The 25,654-nt window shown below is 36.2% G+C and overlaps 1 protein-coding gene across 7 annotated transcripts in view; it reads left to right on the top strand.

Moving 5' to 3' along the window:
* SCLT1 (sodium channel and clathrin linker 1) overlaps positions 1-25,654 on the top strand; it is a 259,944-nt gene that overhangs the window by 140,043 nt on the left and 94,247 nt on the right. For all 7 annotated transcript variants that reach the window (XR_003432283.1, XR_003432284.1, XM_027103710.1 and 4 more), the window contains 3 exons: positions 4,141-4,318; positions 7,808-7,906; positions 11,849-11,920. Coding sequence is in view for 5 of the 7 variants with exons in the window: in XM_027103710.1 (XP_026959511.1) it covers positions 4,141-4,318; positions 7,808-7,906; positions 11,849-11,920 (349 nt within the window). In the remaining 2 variants the exon portion in view is untranslated. The remainder of the gene's footprint in view (positions 1-4,140; positions 4,319-7,807; positions 7,907-11,848; positions 11,921-25,654) is intronic.

Genomic DNA, 25,654 nt, shown 5'->3' with positions numbered 1-25,654 from the left:
TTTGTTTTTTTGATATTGAGCTGCATGAGTTATTTGTATGTTTTGGAGATTAATCCCTTGTCAGCTGCTTCATTTGCAAATATTGTCTCCCATTCTGAGGGTTGTCTTTTCATCTCGTTTATGCTTTTCTTTGCTGTGCAAAAGCTTTTAAGTTTCATTAGGTCCCATTTGTTTATTTTTGTTTTTATTTTCATTACTCTAGGAGGTAGGTGAAAAAAGATCTTGCTGTGATTTATGTCAAAGAATGTTCTTCCCTGTTTTCCTGTGAGCGTTTTATAGTGTCTGGTCTTACATTTAGGTCTTTATTTCATTTTGAGTTTATTTTTGTGTGTGGTGTTAGGGAGTGTTCTAGTTTTATTCTTTTACATGTGACTGTCCAGTTTCCCAGCACCGCTTATTGAAGAGGCTGTCTTTTCTCCATTGTATATTCTTGCCTCCTTTGTCATAGATTGGGCGACCATAGGTGCGTGGGTTTATCTCTGGGCTTTCTATCCTGTTCCATTGATCTATATTTCTGTTTTTGTGCCAGTACCATACTGTTTTGAGTACTGTAGCTTTGTATAGCTTTGTGTAGCTTCAGGCTTCAGTATAGCCTGAAGTCAGGGAGCCTGATTCCTCCAGCTCTGTTTTTCTTTTTCAAGTTTGCTTTGGCTATTTGGGGTCTTTTGTGTTTCCATACAAATTGTAAAATTTTTTGTTCTAGTTCAGTGAAAAATGCTGTTGGTAATTTGATAGGGATTGCATTGAATCTGTAGATTGCTTTGGGTGGTATAGTCATTTTCACACTGTTGATTCTTCCAATCCAAGAACATGGTATATCTCTCCATCTGTTTATGTCATCTTTGCTTTCTTTCATCAGTATCCTATAGTTTTCTGAGTAAATGTCTTTTACCTCCTTAGATAGGTTTATTCCTAGGTATTTTATTTTTTTTGTTGTTGCAATGGTAAATGGGACTGTTTCCTTAATTTCTCTTTCAGATTTTTATTCATTAGTGTATAGGAATGCAAGAGATTTCTGTGCATTAATTTTGTCTCCTGCAACTTCACCAAATTCATCTATTAGCTCTAGTTGTTTTCTGGTGGCATCTTTAGGATTTTCTATCTATAGTATCATGTCATCTGCAAACAGTGACATTTTTAATTCTTCTTTTCCAATTTGGATTCCTTTTATTTCTTTTCCTTCTCTGATTGCCGTGGCTAGGAGTTCCAAGACTGCATTGAATAATAGTGGTGAGAGTGGACATCCTTAGGTGGAAGTTTCTATTTGGCAGTATAGCATATTTGTTAAGAACACTGACTCTGGACCCAAACTGACTGAGTTCAAACTCCAGTTTCACCAGTAACTAGATCAATAACCTTGGGCACATTGCTTACCCTTTTTGTTCTTCCGTTTCTCTATCTATAAAATAAATATAATGATTTAACCTACCTCATAATTTATATGATATAATCTCATATCCTACCTCATAGGCTAATGCTATAACCTATTTCATAGCATCATTGAAGATATTGAAGATTATGTTTTCTTTAACATATGTAAAGTACCTAGCACAAAGAATGTTCTTACAGGTGTTTGTTATTATCATTGTTGTTACTATTATTATAGAGCGGGAATTTGGCCCAATTTTAGTAAGTTGAAAGAAAGGATTCATATAAGATTTGGCTGTAGAGGATATAGAAGTGCTTTATGAGAATAATAACAGGTGTAATATGTCTTTTATGTTATAAAATTATGGAAACCTTTAAATTATGAAGCTGATGATCTGAATCTACTTTCCTATAACTCCACCCCTAACACCAGCGTGACTTTTCAGAGCCACATGGTTGCTGTGGCTGATGGACTGTTAAATACATGTAAATCCTTTAGTTGCAAGGCTTTTTCTGACATGTGTGGGTGTGAAGCCTGGAGGTGAGTGTCAGAGTGCCTTGACTGAAGATTGGAATTCACAGAGTCCTAAACAAAGCTTGCCCTGTTGAGACACATGGACTCTTGGGAGATGAAGATGGCATAAACCCTTCATGAGTCCACCTCCTCTGCCTGGCCCCCAAGAGGCCATGGTGAAATGAATGGGTGAACTGTGCTAGTAAAGTGCCAGATGTTCTGTACCTCTGTGGGAGAGGTAGAGATTGCTTCATCTTCTACCACAGTGCTTTAACCAAAGTAACATGGAGTGAAGCATGTCATGTATGTAAATCATTACAGTATGAGAGGACTGTATTCCATTAAAAAGCAGAGACCTGCAGATTTTGATTAAAGCCTAGTAATGTGTTATTTTAGAAAATACCTTAAAGAGTAAATGAACTAGAACAAAGGTATCAAGAAAGGAAAGATGAAGATTTGTTTTCAATTTAAAATAAAGGTGTTAGTGGAGAATATTAACAACTGTAAACAAAAGGAAAGCAGGAATGACAATATTAATATTACATAAGGTAGGGTTTAATGGGAAAAACAGAAAATAGAATAAAGAGGGACCTTATATAATGAAAAAATAAATCACCATTTTGAAAGAGGTACAACATTAATAAACCTAAATATGGCAAATAATAGGACAGCTAAATGTGTGATGGAAAAGCTGGGAAATGCAAGGGTGACAATGAAAATACAGTTACGTTCATTATGGCTTCTCATGCCACCACTTAGAAAAGAAATGCCTGAAAAAAACCAAAGAAACATATGTAATGCAAGGGAAGAACTGTCTTACCAGAACATATCAGAACATATTGTAAAGCCACTATAATCAAGTTAATATGACTTGGGCCTAGACTAGACAAATAGATCAGTGAATCATGACAATTGATAAGTAAATCATGATATTTTCACATTTTAGATATAAGGGTTTATTTCAATTCATCAGTTACTAATGGTACTCATACAACTGGCTATCAATCTGGAAGAAAGTTAAATTGGACTCCTGTCTTATAGCACATTCAGAAGTAAATTCCAGATTGATTAAAGATTTACAGGTAAAAATATTAAAGTCATAACATTTTTTTGAGGAAATCTAGGAGCTTACATTAACCATCTATGGATAAACGAGATCATCTTTATAAAAACTGAAATCCCAGATGTTGAAAAAAATAGTCAAATTTAGCTGTATTCAAGTGAGCATTTTTAGTGTAATAAAGATTTCCTAAATAGAGTCAATAGGCCACAACAAAAAAGTAGATTTGGGAAAAGATATTTGCAGCATACAGAACAGACTGAGGGTTAAATATCTTAATATTCAAAAAGTTCTTATAAAGGGACAAGCAAAATTAATAAGCCATCAGGAAAAAGTAGGCAAAGGATATGAGGAGGAAATTGAAAGACAATTCACATAGCTAGCAAACTTTTAAAATATGCCTGAACTCTCCAGTAATTAGGGAGATACAAATTAACAGTAAATACAAATTAACAGTGAGGAGAAGTTGCATCCGTCAGACTAGGAAAGGAAAGAGCTTCTGGATGTATTTCTTGAAGGGATTTTTACAAGGTGTTATTGAATAAAAAAAGCAAGTGCAGAAAAGGGTATATACTACGATCTTAATTTTTATAACACGAAAAATTGTGTTTAAAAACCTGTGGATTGATGTGTATATACTGTGTATATATATTTATGTGTATATGTGTGTGTATATAAGAATCATATGATTTTGTGAACATGGAGAAAAATATTCAAAGATATACATTAGTAAGTTAACATGGGTTACCTGGGTAGAGAGTAGTAAAGGGGAACCAAGTAAAAAACTAAAAGACAAAAAGACCATATAAATAGAAAGAACAGCTTATTCTTTAAGCGTTTGCTTTATAACACTGTCATGTAACTGTATAAGACAGTATGAGTTAACATAAGTAGGAAAGTGTAGAAAATGTAACATAATCAGAGTCATAATATCTAGGCTCAGTCTAAGCCCCACTGCTCATTATTCATATGACCTTAATTAAATGTTTAAAATGTTTAAGCTCTCTGGGTCTGTTTGTTATTCTTTTAAATGGAAATAATGAAACCTACTTTACAGAACTTTTGTGTGAATCAAATGAGAAGATACATGTGAAAGTAACTGTAATAATGCCTGTCCTGTAATAGATACTCTGTAAATCTCCTGTCTCCCTCCTTTTTAGAAATATTTAACTTTCTCAACGTTACTATTAATTTTTAGGTTATGTGTGACAATCCAAGAAGCTACCCAATTAAGAGCAGAAAAAATACATTTGGAAAAACAGACCAGAGACTTACAAGCAAAGTGCTATGAATTAGAAAATGAGAAATACGAAGCTATTGTAAGAGCCAGAAATAGCATGCAACTCCTGGAAGAAGCTAACCTTCAAAAAAATCGGGTAAGAAAACTAGTAACCATGTTTATAAATAATAATAAATAGATAATAAATAAAATAATGAAATACTGAACATTCCCCCATATGACCTGATAGTAAGGGACTCAGTAACTACAGAATTAATGCATAAAAATGAAATTGCTCACCATTAATAGGCATACTATTGATACATTCTTGATGTTAAGACTTAACATCATAAAATATGATAAAATGTCAACTGTCTCCTAAAACTTTCATTAGATGTTTTTTATGTCGCCAGTCCTTGTGTAACTAATCTTCATCCCCTGTAGTCTTATACTTTTAAAAAAAAAATCTGTTAAAGTACTTACCGCAGTATGTATACTCTGTATTTTAGTCACTTGAATCAGGTGAATCTTATTAATCTTCATTTCGCCTTCATTACTTACACAATTACTCTAATAGAGCAGAAGCTTAATTGACAGGAATTAAATTAACTATAAAGATTTATTAACCCGAGCCTTCATGTCACTGCTCCTTTTTTTTTAACCCTCTAATAATTGTGATTACTATGCTACCACATATCACATCTTTTACCACTTTCATCTAATGGTATTTAGTTTATAGAAGTCACAAAATAGGTTTGCTTTTTTTTTTTACATCTTTATTGGAGTATAATTGCTTTACAATGGTGTGTTACTTTCTGCTTTATAACAAAGTGAATCAGTTATACATATACATATGTTCCCATATCCCTTCCCTCTTGCGTCTCCCACCCTCCCTATCCCACTCCTCTAGGTGGTCACAAAGCACCGAGCTGATATCCCTGTGCTATGCGGCTGCTTCCCACTACCTGTCAATTTTACGTTTGGTAGTGTATGTATGTCCGTGCCACTCTCTCACTTTGTCACAGCTTACCCTTCCCCCTCCATATCCTCAAGTCCATTCTCTAGTAGGTTTGTGTCTTTATTCCTCTCTTACCCCTAGGTTCTTCAGGACATTTTTTTTTCTTAAGTTCCATGTATATGTGTTAGCATACAGTATTTGTCTTTCTCTTTCTGACTTACATCACTCTGTATGACAGACTCTAGGTCAATCCACCTCATTACAAATAGCTCAATTTCGTTTCTTTTTATGGCTCAGTAATATTCCATTGTATATATGTGCCACATCTTCTTTATCCATTCATCTGATGATGGACACTTAGGTTGTTTCCATCTCCTGGCTATTGTAAATAGAGCTGCAATGAACATTTTGGTACATGACTCTTTTTGAATTATGGTTTTCTCAGGGTATATGCCCAGTAGGGGGATTGCTGGGTCGTATGGTAGTTCTATTTGCAGTTTTTTAAGGAACCTCCATACTGTTCTCCATAGTGGCTGTACCAATTCACATTCCCACCAGCAGTGCAAGAGGGTTCCCTTTTCTCCACACCCTCTCCAGCATTTATTGTTTGTAGATTTTTTGATGATGGCCATTCTGACTGGTGTGAGGTGACACCTCCTTGTAGTTTTGATTTGCATTTCTCTAATGATTAGTGATGTTTTTAATGTTGCTGGCTCCCTTACGAAGCAATCATTAAATTATTATTTCATTTAATCAATATTTATTGAATTCATAGTGTATGCATAGTACTCCACTGGGACATATGGGGATTACAAAGGAAATACTTTGTTTTATTTATGTTTTCTTTCTTATATGATAGATGGTTTTCCAAGAGAACTATTAAAAACAAAACAAGCTATAAGTTGCATGGTAAGAAGCTACTAAGAAATAAAAAAGAAACAATTATCCAAATCTAAGCTGTGGGGAATGCTAAGGTGCTTTTTATACCTTTCAGATACTATTCCCTTCTGTGATCTTTTAGAATGGATGAAAGGAACAGAATACATAATATGCTTGGGAATTCCTCTAAACGCCTAAGTTAACTAGAAAAATTAAGAACAGGGCAGAATTGTGTCTCTCTCTTCTCCGAAGCCTATGAGCATTCTTAACATCAGGTCATAAAAATGAATATTTTCTGTGGAGCACAATGGACAGAGAAGGTAGTAGTAATAATACTCATCCCTGTCCCTTAAATCTTTTCATCCAAGTCTCAAATCCACAAATTGGGCTTGAACCGTAAATTGCCTGTTTATGGCTACAGTATTAAGTTCCCTCTTGACTTACTGCTTAATTACCAGAGGGTTCCCACCTTCAGTTGCTTGTTCCAAGAAGTTCTCTTAACCAATCATACAAACAGGTATGAAGCACAACCTTACCATAGTTTCTTATGAAACTTCCCTTTTCCCCATTGTCCCATTCTCCATGACAAGATTGTTATATCAAAACAGCTATTACTTCTCCCTAGCTTACCTATTTAAGTAGGAGGAAGTTTATTAAACAACAAAAACAGAGATAGGAATGTGTATGGTATCTTTGCAAGACAGTGGGATCAGAACACAGAGCTGCTTACTCTGTAATGATATTTATAAAAAAAAAGAAAAAAAAGATTCATTCAAACCTAAAATTGGAGGAGTTCCAGGCTCAGGAAGATATTTGAACTAGACATGTAAACTTGGGACTTTTCAGCATATAAATGGCATTTAAAACTGCGAGGTTGGATTAGACCACCAAGGGGTGGATGTGGATAGAGAAAAGGACCAAGGACTAAGACTTGGGTAGTTCAATAATAGAGAGGTTCAGGAGAAGAGGAAGAAACAGCATTGCAGACTCAAAAGGAATAATCAGTGAGTTAAGAGGAAAACCAATACTAGGGTGTGCTAAAAGCCAAGTATAGAAAGTAAAACAAAGAAAAGAAAGTAATCCATTATCTCAAGTGCTGTTTGACAGATCAATAAGATAATTATGCAAAATTGACTCTCATGGGTTAGCAGTATAGAGATCATGGACAGTGAAAGCCTGATTAGAGTGAACATAACAAAGTTTTGGAAATGTGCAAGTGCAGACTTTAGAGGAGTTTTGCTCCACAGGGAAGCAAAGAAATGGGATGTGACTGACAACAGAACTAGGCTTATAAGAGTATTTTTTAGGTGAGATGAAAATGATTGGTTGGTTAGAAATTTCATGGAGAGGAAGTAGGTGGTGCCTACAGTGATGGAGGTATGAGGTGACAAGGGACATAATTTGAATAAAACCAAATAATGGAAAGAAAGGGAAATCTAAGAGATTTTTCCAAGAATATAATATTTAGATTTGATTATTTGTTTTACATAGGGAATAAAGGAGAAAGAAAATTAAAAAATAATCCTAAATTCCCAGCCGTAGAGATTAGAAGAGTGATGTTACTGGCTAAAACAAATATCAGAGGAAAAGAATAAATTTTTAGTTAGGACAAGGTCAGTGAGGAGGTTAAGGAAAATAAATATCATTCATAACTTAGGCAAGATCTCAAAGTGGAGATGTCTCAGAAGTTTCGCATAAGAGGTATGCTTTCAAGAAAGTGATTAGTGGATAGGTTTTTACCCATTTATTACATAATCTCTATTAATAACGATGTGACCTATAATAACATCAAATTATTATTTTCTGAAGGCTCTGCTTGAGGAGAAGCAAAAAGAAGAAGATATAGAGAAAATGAAAGAAACCGTTTCTCGGCTTGTGCAAGATGCTGCCATAAGAACCAGGAAGGAAGTAAGGGGGTTTTAATTATATTTAAAATTCAAAATTTTACAGAATTTCAACAGCTTAAGAGTAGATACTACCTGAGTTTTTGCCTTGTGGACCTAGGTAATTATTTGTCAGCTGATTGTATCAATTGTGCTAAATTTCATATAAAAATCATCTCATGATAGTAGCCCCTAACATTGGTGCCAGGGTGAGGTAGAGGTAGGGGGTAGGGCAAGTGGGAAGGAGAGAGATTTAGGCTAGGAAGAAGGGTCAAAAAGAAACTTAGAACATACAAGAAGCAAGAGAAGAAAACCCACTGTTATTTGCAGTATCTTAGAGTGTCTTAGGACTGGAGTACAAGAGAAATCTGCTTTAACCTCTTATTTTATTTGTAATGAAGCTGAAACCCATGAGAGGTTATTGGCTAGCTCAAAATTGTACACTAATTAAAGCCAGAACTTAGACTCAAACCTTCTCCTTGCTATACTGAGCCTAGCGTTGTTTCAGTTGCATCATGCAGATACCTATATGATTTGTGAATTGTGTTGTTGTTTGCAATTCCATTATCAAGACTAAATCTTATTTTTCTGTGTTAAAGCAATGAGTTGTTTCTTAGTTTGAATTGCAAGCCTTATGAAAGTTAAAACTGTCTTGGAAATATAAGTTTGCTTTCATATAAAGAGAGAGGGAAGACATACATTTATTTGCCTTTTCCTCTGGTATGGATATGAATTAATTCATAAGTGGTGTGGTAAAGTTAAAAAGTGTAAAGTGAGTTTAGGAGGAAGAAACCACAAAAACCCATTTTAAAGATGAAAAAACTGAAAAACAGAGTAGTTAACTAACTCGCTTAGGGTTCCACCTCTAGGAAGTAGCAGAACTGGGTTGCAGATGAGCTCTACTCTCAATCACTATGAGAAATTGTTTCTCGTGAATTTTGTATTTTTTTTATTTTTAGAAATTTTCAAACCCATAGAAAGGAAAGAGCCGTATAATGAACACTTATTTACCTCTCACCCAGAAAACTCTTAGTGTCTTGCTACACCCATTCCATCTCTCTTTATGTTACATACACACTCTTCCCTTGTGCCAAACATTCAGACATAGACTGCAGGCCTCATGACACTTCATCTTGTCATCTGCTTCCCCAGAAAAAGGACATTTTGCTACACAACCACACCACAATTACCATGTCTTAAAAAAAATCAACATTACTTCAATTCACACTCGAATTTCCCTAAAATATTGTTTATAGCTGTTTGGTCTTTAAAATTTAGGATCCAATCCATGTTTATGCATCATTGTATTTGACTACCACGTCTCTGTAGTCTCCCTCAATTTAACCCAGTCCCCTGCCTTCCTTTGTATATGACAAAGAATCCTTTGTAGAATCCTTCAGAATATTCCACATTTGGATTCATGTGACTGTTTCGTTTTGATTAGATTCAGGTCATTTCTGGCAGAGTGATGTGTATACCTACATCCCACTTCATCACATCAGGAAGCTGTAATGTCAGTTGTACATTGGTGATGCTAAGCTTGACCACATGATTAAAGTGTTAAGACCAGATCTTTCCGTTTTATACTTTATGAATAATTGGGGAAGATACTTGAAGACCATGCAGCTATCCTTTTCCACCAAAATCTTTCATCCAGTGGTTTTGTCATCCATTGATAATCCTTGTCTAAAATAAATAAATATATTGGGTAATTAGAAATTCTATTTCTGTCAATCTTTCTATACATTTATTAGTTGTTATTTTTTGGTTAGGGCTAGAGTCCTGCCCCCTTTGTTTGTTATGATGGATTCGTTTTTATTTTTTTATTTCATGATTCATTGCCATCAGTCTTCATTTTTATTCTCAATTTGTCTCTCTAGTTTTCCTGGATAAATGATATTTCTCATCTTGTACTTTCCTTGCCTCAGACCTAGAATCAGCCAGCCACTTCTTCAAAAAGCCTTGGTTGTAATTTTTAATTTGATATTTTGTCAGATAGATGGATTAGCAAAAGTAGAAATTCCTGTTTTCATTTTTACTGTAATATTTACATTAATATGCTTTCCTGCATATTCATAAAGACTATCTATGAAATTATTAACATAGGTGATTTCAAAATATATATACTATTATGATCATAAACCCTCATGTTACCTGCATCATTTCTAGATACTAAAAGAACACTTTTAAAAAACTATGTGAGAGACAGACAGACATGATTGGGCTTATAAGAACCAAAATTATTTTATTCTAAGAACCTTCATGACTTAGTTTCAGCTTGAATATTCCTTATCTATAATGGGGATAATAACTACTTCATCATGTTGTTGTGAGAATTAATGAGATAATGACACGTAAAGCACTCTGGACAGTTCATAACACATTAAATCTCAATAAATGCTAACTGTGATTGTCACTGACCTGTAAATAGGGTGGGTTGATTTTTAATATAATTTTTCATAGGAAAAGCTACATCAAATTATAACCTAAAATGGAACGGAAATGGACCCACATATAATATGTTCGGCAGGCCTTCCAAAAGATAACTCTAGTTTGATTAACTACAGTATATAGCAGTGTTGTAAATGTTCTACAGAAGGTTTACATCATGTTTGAGAAATAATCCATTTTATAAGATGCTATAAAATTTCCAAAAACCTTTGGGTCATAAATGTGTACTGATGATATATCATCAGGATCAATATTCTTCATGGTCTTTTTAAAAACATGAGTAGGGACTTCCCTGGTGGCGCAGTGGTTAAGAATCTGCCTGCCAATGCTGGGGACACGGGTTCGAGCCTTGGTCCGGGAAGATCCCACATGCCACAGAGCAACTAAGTCGTGTGCCACAACTACTGAGCGTGAGCTCTAGAGCCCGCGAGCTACAACTACTGAAGCCCACACGCCAAGAGCATGTGCTCCGCAACAAGAGAAGCCACCACAATGAGAAGACCGCACACTGCAACGAAGAGTAGCCCCCGCTCACCACAACTAGAGAAAGCCCACGCACAGCAACAAAGACCCAACACAGCCAAAGATAAATAAATAAATTTATTAAAACATGAGTAGATATTAGAAAAAAATATTGTCTTAGGAGCCACCCTGAGGAGATGTGACTAATTCTTGAAATTACTCTGTACACATAAATTCTGCTATTTCTGAAGATATTTAACTGCTAATTAAAATAAGGGTTTTTCTTATAAAGTAATGTGACACTGAAATATGATGTGTACTATAAAAATATTCTTCTGTTTATAAAACAAAAGTGCCTTAAAAGTTATTAATTACATTTTTAGTGTATATTTCAGTTTTTCTCCTGACTTGCTCTGTGGTAGCAGATCTCAAAGTATTGTTCAGGTGGTCTGCAAAATCATACCTACTTTCATAATTAGAGTAAAACAGTTTGCTTTTTTCACAGTCATTCTCTCATGACTTTGCAGGGTTGTCTTCCAGAAGTTGATGGTATGCAACAACACAACAGCTTGAACATGGAAATAGATATGAGAGTCTAGCTATCTTCTATTAAGCCATAGACATTAAGGAAATTTGCAAAAATGTAAACTAATAACACTTTTCTAAAATTTTTTTAATTTTTGGGAAATACACATATTTTCACAAAAGTGTATTTTTTGTTAACCTGTAATGACTTTAGTTATTATTTATAAAGGGATTAATAAGTAATTATTTTGAAATTTTCTGTTTTCATTTCTAATATGGTAAATTTTAATTGAAAGAGAACCCGTTATAAAGACCAAAATTTGACAAACACATTAGGAGACATCATCCTGTTCACTTACTTCCACTGTTATGATAAATTCTTGACTCTTTAATACATCGTGTGCTTATCCTTTATGCCCTAAAAGTTATAGTTTTATTTTTTATCAAAATTATTATTCTAAATGTTTTTATTGGATGTTAATTATTTTTACTGTAGACCTAAATAATTCATAGATATCTTAATTTACAGGTTGCAAATACAAGAAAACAATATAATGTACAGATTTCTCGACTAACAGAAGAACTTTCAGCCCTTCAAATGGTATGTTAGAAAACTATACTGCTATTTTCTTCTGAATATTGTTTACTTTAAAGGCCAGGAAACTTTTTTTTTAACATCTTTATTAGAGTTTAATTGCTTTACAATGTTGTGTTAGTTTCTGCTGTATAACAAAGTGAATCAGCTATACATATATCCCCATATCCCCTCCCTCTCGCGTCTCCCTCCCACCCTCCCTATCCCACCCCTCTAGGTGGTCACAAAGCACCGAGCTGATCTCCCTGTGCTATGTGGCTGCTTCCCACTAGCTATCTATTTTACATGTGGTAGTATATATAAGTCCATGCCACTCTCTCACTTCGTCCCAGCTTACCCTTTCCCCTCCCCATGTCAAGTCCATTCTCTATGTCTGCCTCTTTATTCCTGTCCCACCCCTCGGTTCTTCAGCACCATTTATTTTTTTTTAGATTCCATATATATGTGTTAGCATACAGTATTCATTTTTCTCTTTCTGACTTACTTCACTCTGTATGACAGTCTCTAGGTCCATCCACCTCACTACAAATAACTCAATTTTGTTCCTTTTTATGGCTGAGTAATATTCCATTATATATATGTGCCACATCTTCTTTACAGGATACATATTATTGCATATTCATTTATTCAGAAGATACCTATTAAGCCAGGAACTGTAATAGATGCTAGGAAAAGAATAAAAATCAAAGGTAAACGTGTTATCTGCAGTCTTGGAACTTATGGTCTAGTAGGAAAGATGGATGGCATTTATCACGTTTTACTATGATTACATTTTTGGGACAAAGAATGCACAGGGTGCTGTTGAAGCATCCATCTGTAGCTGATACCATATGCTGAAGTTCATCTGAGAGACCAGGAAGAAAGAAAAAGTATACATGATGGTGGGAAAGGAAAGACAGTCTTTCCAAAAGAAATGAGTACTCAAGGATGAGTAGGCAAAGAAGGGAGAGGAAAGAGTGCTTGTGTGACTAGAGGTGGAATTAAATATATAAATTTAACTTGAAGATCTGATGAAATGGAATTTAATAACCTTGTTCACAGGGGCATAAAACTACAAGTATTTCCAGAGATTGGGAAGATATTTTCAACTTTACAGACTCTCATCTTTCCTGAATTTCCATATCACTTTTAATCTTTCTTACAAAATTTAGCAATGAATTATATCTTGTCATAAATATTATACATTGTATTATGCCTCTCTTTCTCTGTCTCCTTGTCTTCCTTCTCAGTCCCTCCCTCCCCCTCTGTCTTTCTTCATGAAAATCTTATCTTCCCAAGTAGATTGTAAGCACTTCAAGGTAGAAGAGTCTTATGTTTTCCTTTATTTTCCCCATTGCCTAATACACTATTTTGCACAGTATGTTTTCAATAAATCCTTATTGACTTATTGATATTTAAGCACCTCTGAAAGAATGATCACATCTTTTCCACATTCTACAAACCAGTGTACATGATGAGACCTTAGTTATTGTATGTGGGTCCTGAGAGTTTTAGAACAAGAACAGTGTTACTTTTTGGTTGTTTAATGTCATTTGTTCTAACACTATAGGAACATTAAGTAAAATTAATGGGATGCAGTGTGGCCAATTAGTCATGTCTAATTGTTTGTTGTTTTTCAGTTTTACTTCCTCTTCTGTCATCTTGCTATTTCGCTTGTTCTCTTACATGGACTGATTTAACTATCAAAAGATTTACAACTTTGAAGAAGAGGGGTTTTACCCCAGTCTAGGATTATTTACTAAATTATAAACTCTGGAGGGACAAGAACATTATTTATTTCTATTTAGGAATGTGTACTAGGTAAGACCTGCAGGGATTTTAAAAATAACTCTTAGCTGTGTAACAACCAGACCTATGTAAACTCACTTTAGAGTAAAAAGAAGACATAATTTCAGATTATTACAGAACGTGCTTCTTAGGATTTATAGTAAAACATTTGTAACTCATAGCTAAGTGGATTTTTCTAAAGATATTAAATATTATCTGATGTCATGTTGGTTTGGTGAAAAAACTGTACTAATTGAAGTGTTTGAAATATTAAGGATTTAGAGGTATATTTGAAGAAAGACATGTTCAGCTACTTTAAAAAGCAGATTTTCTCAGGAAACTCAGACTACAGTTTGAGGCATAATAACCTAATGTTGACTATTTATTTCTATTCATCATTACCAATTTTATCACCTATGCACTAAACATGAAGTCAGGGAGGGAAGTTAAGCATACTTTAGCTAACCCAAAGCTAAGCTGTGCTTGCAGGAAGGATAAAGTCTTGTATTTTAGGTTAATGTGTAGATTTTTTGGATAGGTTTAAGAAAAGGCCAGAGGGAGTCTTGTCTCAAGCCACATATCTCATATGCAGCATATGTTTCTCTTCAAATACTCAAGGTTTTACTTCTGCCAAGTAGCAGAGGTTTTTTGCTAATCTATAGCAAATTAGGGAGAGGATTGGTTATAAATGCCCAAATTTATACATGTAAAATGAAACATTCATTATGATCTTTTTTTTGATCCATGAATTTTTTAGAAGTCTAACTTCAAATTCCCCAGTACATGGGTATTTAGACTCCTTTTTATTACTAATTTCTAATCTGGTTAAATAGAGACCACAGATCATGGTCTATATGATATTGATTCTTAATATTTGTTGAGACTTTCTTTATGGTACACTATGAGGATATGATTTTGGAAGCACTCCATGAGTTCTTGAAAAAATTTCTAGTACCATTTGGTCATTTCTTGTCCAAAAGGTAGGAATATTGGTGTGATTAATATCTGAAAAGCTTTTAATAGTAATTTTAAATGTTTGCTTTAGTTTTTAGTGTATTTCTGATAGAATTCTTGTATTTCTCCTTAAAGGTTTCTACTTTTCTGTCTCATTTTAACTTTGTTATCTCAGGTTAAGTAAATATTCAACCATTGTCGTTTGGCAGTTATATGGTGGGTTAGATAAAGAGAGATGCATAACACATTTATAACATATCTTTCTTTATATGCTACTCACCAGACCCAGAAGTGTGATCTAACCTTATTATTAATATCTACATTAAAAATCATTTGGGAATCATATCATAGATGCAGAAAAAGCATTTGACAAAATACAGCACCCATTCATGATAAAAAAAATCTCTCAGTAAACTAGGAACAAAGGGAAACTTCCTCAGTTTTGTAAAGAATATCTATAAAAAATCTACAGCTGTGGAACTGAAAGCTTTCCCACTAAGATCAGGAACAAGGCAAGGGTGTCCCCTCTCACCACCTCTTTTCAAGATCATACTGGAAGTACTAGCTAAGGCAGTTTGACCCCCCCCCCCCAAAAAAAAAGGAAGTAAAAGGTATGCAGGTTGGGAAAGAAGAATTTGTTTTCAGATAACATGATTATCTATGTAAAAAGTCCAAAAGAATAAAAAACTAAAAACCCTGGAACAAAGAAGTGATTATAACAAGGTTGTAGGATACAAGGTTAATATACAAAAGTCAATTGCTTTCCTATATACCAGCAATAAACAAGTGGAATTTGAAATTGAAAACACAGTGTCATTTACACATTGTCATTTGCATTAGCACCCCCAAAATTAAGTAGTTAGGTGTAAATCTAACCAAATATATATGAGGAAAACTACAAAACTCTGATGAAAAACAGCAAAGAAGAACTAAATAAATGAGGATAGCCCATGTTCATGGATAAAAAGACTCAATATTGTCAAGATGTCTTTTCTTCCCAACTTGATCTATAGATTTAGTGCAATTCCAATTGAAATCCCACCAGGTTATTTTGTGGATATTAGCAAACTGATTCTAAAGTTTGAATGGAGAGGCAAAAGACCTAGAATAGTCAATACAACATTGAAGAAGAAGAACAAAGTCGGAGGACTGACACTGTACTGCACTTCAAGACTTACTTGAAACCTACAGTAACCAAGACAGGATGATATCAGTGAAACAACAGACAAATAGATCAATGGAACAGAACCCAGAAATAGACCCACATGAATACAGTTAGCTGATCTTTGACAAAGGAGCAGAGGTAATACAATGGAGCAAAGATAGTCTTTTTTTAACAAATGGTGCTAGAACAATTAGGTATTCACGTGAATGAATCTGGATAGAGAACTTACATAAAAATTAATTCAAAATGGGTCACAGATCTAAATGTAAAATGCAAAACTATAAAACTCCTAGAAGATAACATAGGAGAAAAATCTAGATAATCTTGGGTTTGGCAATGAGCTTTTAGATACAACACCAAAGGTATGATCCATGAAAGAAACAACTGGTGAGTTGGACTTCATTAAAATTAAATTTTTCTGCTCTGTGAAAGACACTATCAAGAAAATGAAAATTGGGGCTTCCCTGGTGGCGCAGTGGTTGAGAGTCCGCCTGCCGATGCAGGGACACAGGTTCGTGCCCCAGTCCGGGAAGATCCCACATGCCGCGGAGCGGCTGGGCCCATGAGCCATGGCCGCTGAGCCTGAGCATCCGGAGCCTGTGCTCTGCAATGGGAGAGGCCACAACAGTGAGAGGTCCGCGTACCGCAAAAAAAAAAAAAAAAAAAAAAATTATAAAGAAAATGAAAATTGAAATCATATATTGGGAGAAAATATTTACCAAAAAAACCATATCTAATAAAGGACTATTACCCAAAATATACAAAGAATCCTTAAAACTCAACAGTAAGAAAACAACTGGATTTAAAAAATTGAGCCAAAGACCTTAACAGACACCTCACCAAAGATTTACAGATGACAAATAAGTAAATGAAAAGATACTCCAAATCCTATGTAAAAATGCAAATTAAAACAACAATGAGATACCACTCGTTACACCAAATAAGTGCCAGATATACCTATTACAATGGCCAAAATCCAGAACACTGACACCACCATATGCTGACAAAGAGCAATAGGAACTCTCATTCATTGCTGGTAGGAATGCAAAATGGTACAGCCACTTTTGAAGGGAGTTTGCTGTTGTCTTACAAAAGTAAATACACTCTTACCATAGGATCCGACAATTGCATTCCTCTGTATTTAGCCAAAGGAGTTGAAAACCTTATGTTCACAAAAAACGTGCACATGGATGTTTATATTATAGCAGGCTTTGTCATAATTGCCAAAACTTGGAAGCAACCAAGATGTCCTTCAGCTGGTGATGGATAAACAAACTGGTACATCCAAACAATAGAATATTATTCAGCACTTAAAAGAAATGAGCTACGTCGCCATGAAAAGACATGGGGGAAACTTAAATGCATATCACTAATTTAAAGAAGCCAGTCTGAAAAGGTTACATAGTATATGATTCCAGCTATATGACATTCTGGAAAAGGCAAACTATGGAGACAGTTAAAAGATCAGTAGTTATAAGGGCTTAAGGAGGAGAGAGAGAGAGATGAATAAGTGTAGGCAAAGCATAGAAAATTTTAAGGACAGTGAAACTACTTTATATGATACTATAATGGTGGATATATATCATTATAAATTTATCCAAACCCATAAAATGTACAATACCAAGAGTGAACTCTAATGAAAACTATCGCCTCTAGGTGATAATATTGTGTGATGTAGGTACATAAGTTTTAACAAATGTACCACTCCATCGTGGCATGTTGATAATGGGGAAGGCAATGTATGTATGGGGGCAGGAAGTGTAGGAGAAGTCTGTTAACTTCCCCTCAATTGCTGTGAACCTAAACTGCTCTTAAAAAATAGTCTATTCAAAAATTACATGAGGTGAGTTATGAACATAGGAGAAATCCCAAATTTCACACCAGAAAATTACCTTTTCATAGTTTAGCAACTTATTGTATGAACATACTTAGAACATTAAAGTTATATTTCTTGGAGGGACCTTCAAGGTGGTGGAGGAGTAAGGCATGGAGATCACCTTCCTCCCCACAAGTACATCAAAAATATATCTACATGTGGAACAACTCATACAGAACACCTACTGAACCTGGCAGAAGACCTCAGACTTCCCAAAAAGCAGGAAACTCCCAACGTACCTGGGTAGGGCAAAAACAGAAGAAAAAACAGAGTCAAAAGAATAGGGACAGTACCTGCACCTCTGGGAGGGAGCTGTGAAGGAGGAAAAGTTTCCACACACTAGGAAGCCCCCTCAGTGGCGGAGACGGGGAGTAGGCAGTGGGGAAGCTTCGGAGCCACAGAGGACAGCGCAGCAACAGGGATGCAGAGGACAAAGCGGAGAGATTTCCACACAGCGAAACCCTGCCAACCAGCAATGACCAGCCTGACAGGATTGTCTGCTCACCTGTCGGGGCAGGTGGAGGCTGGGAGCTGAGGCTCGGGCTTCAGAGGTCAGATACCAGGGAGAGGACTGGGGTTGGCTGTGTGAACACAGCCTGAAGGGGGCTAGTGCATCACAGCTAGCCGGGAGGGAGTCCAGGAAAAAGTCTGGACCTGCCTAAGAGGCAAGAGACCATTGTTTCGAGGTGTGCGGGGAGAGGGGCTTCAGATCACCGCCTAAACGAGCTCCAGAGATGGGTGCAAGCCGCGGCTATCAGTGCAGACACCAGAGACAGGCATGATACGCTAAGGCTGCTACTACAGCCACCAAGAATCCTGTGTGCAAGCACAGGTCACTATCCACACCTCCCCTCCCAGAAGCCTGTGCAGCCCGCCACCGCCAGGATCCCGTGATCCAGGGACAACCTCCCTGGGAAAACAAACGGCACACCTCAGGCTGTTGCAACGTCACAAGGGCCTCTACCACCACAGGCTCACCCCACATTCCGTATCCCTCCCTGCTCCTGGCCTGAGTGAGTCAGAGCCCCCGAATCAGCTGCTACTTTAACCCCATCCTGTCTGGGCAAAAAACATGTCAGAGCGCGACCTACATGCAGAGGCGGGGCCACACCCAAACCTGAACGTCAGGAGCTGTGCGAACAAAGAAGAGAAAGGGAACTTTCTCCCAGCAGCCTCAGGAGCAGCAGATTAAATCTCCACAATCAACTTGATGTACCTGCATCTGTGGAATACCTGAATAGACATCGAATCATCCCAAAATTGAGGCGGTGGACTTCGGGAGCAATTGTAGACTTGGGATTTGCTTTCTGCATCTAATTTGTCTCTAGTTTTATGTTTATCTTAGTTTAGCATTTAGAGCTTATTATCATTGCTAGATTTGTTTATTGATTTGGTTGCTCTCTTCCTTTATATATGTGTGTGTGTGTGTGTATTTTCCTTTTTCTCTTTCCATGAATGTGTAGGTGCATGCTTCTTGGTGAGATTTTCTCTGTACAGCTTTGCTTTTACCATTTGTCCTAGAGTTCTATCTGTCCATTTTTTTTTTTGGATAGTTTTTAGCGCTTGTTATCATTGGTGGATTTGTTTTTTGGATTGGTTCTCTTCTTTCTTTTTCTTTTATTACTTTTTTATTTTTTTGTTTTAAAAACTATTTTCCTTATCTTTTATTTTAATAACTTTATTTTATTTTATTTTTTCTTCCTTTTCTTCTGAGCCCTGTAGCTGACAGGGTCTTGGTGCTCAGGCTGGGTGTCAGGCCTGAGCCTCTGACGTGGGAGAGCTGAGGTCAGGACATTGGACCACCAGAGACCTCCCGGCCCCACGTAATATCAAATGTTGAAAGCTCTCCCAGAGATCTCCACCTCAACATAAGACCCAGCTCCACTCAACGACCAGCAAGCTACAGTGCTAGTCACCCTATGCCAAAAAACTTGCAAGAGAGGAACACAACCCCACACATTAGCAGGGAGGCTGCCTAAAATCATAAGTTCACAGAAACCCCAAAACATACCAATAGACATGGTCCTGCCCATGAGAAATGCAACATCCAGGCTCATCCGCCAGAACACAGGCACCAATCCCCTCCACCAGAAAGCCTACACAAGCCACTGAACCAACCTTACCCACTGGGAGCAGACACCAAAAACAACAGGAACTACAAACCTGCAGCCTGTGAAAAGGAGACCCCAAACGCAGTAAGTTAAGCAAAATGAGAAGACAGAGAAATTCACAGCAGATGAAGGAGCAACGTAAAAATCCACCAGACCAAACAAATGAAGAGAAAATAGGCAGTCTACCTGAAAAAGAATTCAGAGTAATGATAGTAAAGATGATCCAAAATCTTCAAAATAGAATGGAGAAAATACAAGAAACGTTTAACGAGGACCTAGAAGAACTAAACAGCAAACAGACAATGAGGAACAACACAATAAATGAAATTAAAAATTCTCTGGAAGGAATCAATAGCACAATAACTGAGGCAGAAGAACGGATAACTGACTTGAAAGATAAAAGAGTGGAAATAACTACTGCAGAACAAACTAAAGAATAAAGAATAAAAAGAATTGAGGACAGGATCACAGACATCTGGGACAACAGTAAATGCACGAACATTCGAATTTTAGGGGTGCCAGAAGAAGAAGAGAAAAATAAAGAGACTAAGAAAATATTTGAAGTGATTATAGTTGAAAGCTTTCCTAATATGGTAAAGGAAATAGTCAAGCAAGTCCAGGAAAGGCAGAGTTCCATACAGGATAAATCCAAGGCGAAACACGCCAAGACACATATTAATCAAACTGTCAAAAATTAAATACAAAGAAAAAATACTAAAAGAAGCAAGGGAAAATCAACAAATAACATACAAGGGAATCTCCATAAGGTGAACAGCTGATCTTTCAGCCAAAACTCTGCAAGCTAGAAGGGAGTGGCAGGATATATTTAAAGTGATGAAAGGGAAAAACCTACAACCAAGATTACTCTACCCAGCAAGGATCTCATTCAGATTTGACGGAGAAATTAAAACCTTTACAGCCAAGCGAAATTTAAGAGAGTTCAGCACCAGCAAACCAGCTTTACAACAAATGCTAAAGGAACTTCTCTAGGCAGGAAAAAGAAGACAAGGAAAATACCTACAATAACAAACTCAAAACAATTAAGAAAATGGTAATGGGAACATACATATCGAGGACTACCTTAAATATAAATGGATTAAGTGCTCCAATCAAAACACAGACTGCCCAAAAGGATAATAAAACAAGACCCGTATATATTCTGTCTACAGGAGACGCACTTCAGACCTAGGGACACATACAGACTGAAAGTGAGGAGATGGAAAAAGATATTCAATGCAAATGGAAATCAAAAGAAAGCTGGAGTAGCAATTCTCATATCAGACAAAATAGACTTTAAAATAAAGACTATTACAAGAGACAAAGACAGATGCTACGTAATGATCAAGGGATCAATCCAAGAAGAAGAAATAACAATTGTAAATATTTATGCACCCAAACATAGGAGCACCTCAATACATAAGGCAAATGCTAACAGCCATAAAAGGGGAAATTGACAGTAACACAATAATAGAAGGGTACTTTAACACCCCACTTTCAACAATGGATAGATCATCCAAAATGAAAATAATGAAACACAAGCTCTAAATGATACATTAAACACGATGGACTTAATTGATATTTACAGGACATTCCATCCAAAACCAACAAAATACACTTTCTTCTCAGGTGCTCATGGAACATTCTCCAGGATAGATCATATCTTGGGTCACACACAAATCAAGCCTTGCTAAATTGAAGAAAAGTGACATCATATCAAGTATATCTTCAGACCACAACGCTATGAGACTAGATATCAATTACAGGAAAAAATCTGTAAAAAATACAAACACGTGGAGGGTAAACAATACGCTACTAAATAACCAAGAGATCACTGAAGAAATCAAAGAGAAAATCAAAAAATACCTAGAAACAAATAACAATAAAAACATGATGGCCCAAATCCTATGGGATGCAACAAAAGCAGTTCTAAGAGGGAAGTTTTTATACCTCAACAAACAAGAAGCATCTCAAATAAACAACCTAACCTTACACCTAAAGCACTAAAAGAAGAACCAAAAAACCCCCAAAGTTACCAGAAGGAAAGAAATCATAAAGATCGGATCAGTAATAAATGAAAAGGAAAAGAAGCAAGCAATAGCAAAGATCAATAAATCTAAAGCTGGTTCTTTCAGAAGATAAATTGATAAACCATTACCCAGACTCATCAAGAAAAAAAGGGAGAAGACTCAAATCAATAGAATTAGAAATGAAAAAGGAGAAGTAACAACTGACACTAGAAATACAAAACGATCATGAGAGACAACTACAAGCAACTATATGCCAATAAAATGGACAACCTGGAGGAAGTGGACAAAGGCTTAGAAAAACACAGTCTTCCGAGACTAAACCAGGAAGAAGGAAAATATAAACAGACCAATCACAAGCACTGAAATTGAGACAGTGATTAAAAATCTTCCAACACACAAAAGCCCAGGACCAGATGGCTTCACAGGTGAATTCTATCAAATATTTAGAGAAGAGCTAACACCTGTCCTTATCAAACTCTTCCAAACTATCGCAGAGGGAGGAACACTCCCAAACACATTCTATGAGGCCACCATCACCCTGATACCAAAACCAGACAAAGTTGTCACACAGAGGGAAAACTCTAGGCCAATATCACTGATGAACATAGATGCAAAAATCCTCAACAAAATACTAGCAAACAGAATCCAACAGCACATTAAAAGGATCATACACCATGATCAAGTGGGGTTTATCCCAGAAATGCAAGGATTCTTCAATATACACAAAGCAATCAATGTGTTACACCATATTAACAAATTGAAGGAGAAAAACCTTATCATCATCTCAATAGATTCAGAAAAAGCTTTTGACAGAATTCAACATCAGTTTATGTTAAAAACGCTCCAGAAAGTAGACATAGACGGAACTTAATTCAACATAATAAAGGCCATATATGACAAACCCACAGCCAACATTGCTCTCAATGGTGAAAAACTGAAAGCATTTCCACTAAGATCAGGAACAAGACAAGGGTGCCCACTCTCACCACTATTATTCAACATAGTTTTGGAAGTTTTAGCCACAGCCATCAGAGAAGAAAAAGAAATAAAAGAAATCCTAATTGGAAAAGAAGAAGTAAAGCTGTCACTGTTTGCAGATGACATGATACCATACACAGAGAATCCTAAAGATTCTACCAGTAATCTACTAGAGCTAATCAATGAATTTGGTAAAATAGCAGGATACAAAATTAATGCACAAAAATCTCTTGCATTCCTATACACTAATGATGAAAAATCTGAAAGAGAAATTAAGGAAACACTCCCATTTGCCATTGCAACAAAAAGAATAAAATACCTAGGAATAAACCTATCTAAGGAGACAAAAGACCTGTATGCGGAAAACTATAAGACACTGATGGAAAAAAATTAAAGATGATAAAAACTGATGGAGTGATACACCATGTTCCTTTTTTTTTTACATCTTTATTGGAGTATAATTGCTTTACAATGGTGTGTTAGTTTCTGCTTTATAACAAAGTGAATCAGTTATACATATACATACGTTCCCATATCTCTTTCCTCTTGCATCTCCCTCCCTCCCAACCTCCCTATCCCACCCCTCTAGGTGGTCACAAAGCACCGAGCTGATCTCCCTGTGCTGTGCAGCTGCTTCCCACTAGCTATCTATTTTATGTTTGTAGTGTATATATGTCCATGCCACTCTCTCACTTTGTCACAGCTTACGCTTCCCTCTCCCCATATCCGCAAGTCCATTCTCTAGTAGGTCTGTGTCTTTATTCCTGTCTTACCGCTAGGTTCTTCATGAATTTTTTTTTCTTATTCTATATATATGTGTCAGCATACGGTATTTGTCTTTCTCTTTCTGACTTACGTCACTCTGTATGACAGACTGTAGGTCCATCCACCGCCTTATAAATAGTTCAATTTCATTTCTTTTTATGGCTGAGTAATATTGCATTGTATGTATGTGCCACGTCTTCTTTATCCATTCATCCAATAATGGACACTTAGGTTGTTTCCATCTCCTGGCTATTGTAAATAGAGCTGCAATGAGCATTTTGGTACATGACTCTTTTTGAATTATGGTTTTCTCAGGGTATATGCCTAGTAGTGGGATTGCTGGGTCATATGGTAGTTCTATTTGCAGTTTTTTAAGGAACCTCCATACTGTTCTCCATAGTGGCTGTACCAATTCACATTCCCACCAGCAGTGCAAGAGGGTTCCCTTTTCTCCACACCGTCTCCAGCATTATTGTTTGTAGATTTTTTGATGATGGCCATTCTGACTGGTGTGAGATGATATCTCATTGTAGTTTTGATTTGCATTTCTCTAATGATTAATGATGTTGAGCATTCTTTCCAGTGTTTGTTGGCAGTCTGCATATCTTCTTTGGAGAAATGTCTATTTAGGTCTCTGCCCATTTTTGGATTGGGTTGTTTGTTTTTTTGTTATTGAGCTGCATGAGCTGCTTGTAAATTTTGGAGATTAATCCTTTGTCAGATGCTTCATTTGCAAATATTTTCTCCCATTCTGAGGGTTGTCTTTTGGTCTTCTTTATGGTTTCCTTTGCTGTGTAAAAGCTTTGCAGTTTCATTAGGTCCCGTTTGTTTATTTTTATTTCCATTTCTCTAGGAGGTGGGTCAAAAAGGATCTTGCTGTGCTTTATGTCATAGAGTGTTCTGCCTATGTTTTCCTCTAAGAGTTTGATTGTGTCTGGCCTTATATTTAGGTCTTTAATCCATTTTGAGCTTATTATTGTGTATGGTGTTAGGGAGTGATCTAATCTCATACTTCTAGATGTACCTGTCCAGTTTTCCCAGCACCACTTATTGAAGAGGCTGTCCTTTCTCCACTGTACATTCCTGCCTCCTTTATCAAAGATAAGGTGACCATATATGCGTGGATTTATCTCTGGGCTTTCTATCCTGTTCCATTGATCTATATTTCTGTTTCTGTGCCAGTATCATACTGTCTTGATTACTGTAGCTTTATTGTATAATCTGAAGTCAGGGAGCCTGATTCCTCCAGCTCTGTTTTTCGTTTTCAAGATTGTTTTGGCTATTCGCGGTCTTTTGTGTTTCCATACAAATTGTGAAATTTTTTGTTCTAGTTCTGTGAAAAATGCCATTGGTAGTTTGATAGGGATTACATTCAATCTGTAGATTGCTTTGGGTAGTAGAGTCATTTTCACAGTGTTGATTCTTCCAATCCAGGAACATGGTATATCTCTCCATCTATTTGTGTCGTCCTTAATTTCTTTCATCAGTGTTATAATTTTCTGCATACAGCTCTTTTGTCTCCTTAGGTAGGTTTATTCGTAGATATTTTATTCTTTTTTTGCAATGGTAAATGGGAGTGTTTTCTTGATTTCACTTTCAGATTTTTCATCATTACTGTATAGGAATGCAAGAGATTTCTGTGCATTAATTTTGTATCCTGCTACTTTACTAAATTCATTGATTAGCTCTAATAGTTTTCTGGTAGCATTTTTAGGATTCTCTATGTATAGTATCATGTCATCTGCAAACAGTGACAGCTTTACTTCTTCTTTTCCGATTTGGATTCCTTTTATTTCCTTTCCTTCTCTGATGGCTGTGGAAAACTTCCAAAACTATGTTTTATAAGAGTGGTGAGAGTGGGCAACTTTGTCTTGTTCCTAATGTTAGTGGAAATGCTTTCAGTTTTTCACCACTGACGACAATGTTGGCTGTGGGTTTTTCATATATGGCCTTTATTGTGTTGAGGAAAGTTCCCTCTATGCCTACTTTCTGCAGGGTTTTTATCATAAATGGGTGTTGAATTTTGTCGAAAGCTTTCTCTGCATCTATTGAGATGACCATATGGTTTTTCTCTTCAATTTGTTAATATAGTGTATC

The sequence above is a fragment of the Aethalodelphis obliquidens genome, unplaced genomic scaffold (genome assembly GCF_003676395.1).
Source record: "Aethalodelphis obliquidens isolate GAN/ISIS:26980383/991018 unplaced genomic scaffold, ASM367639v1 scaffold6, whole genome shotgun sequence".
NCBI lineage: Eukaryota > Metazoa > Chordata > Mammalia > Artiodactyla > Delphinidae > Aethalodelphis > Aethalodelphis obliquidens.
This window is presented reverse-complemented; position numbering and strand designations above follow the sequence as displayed.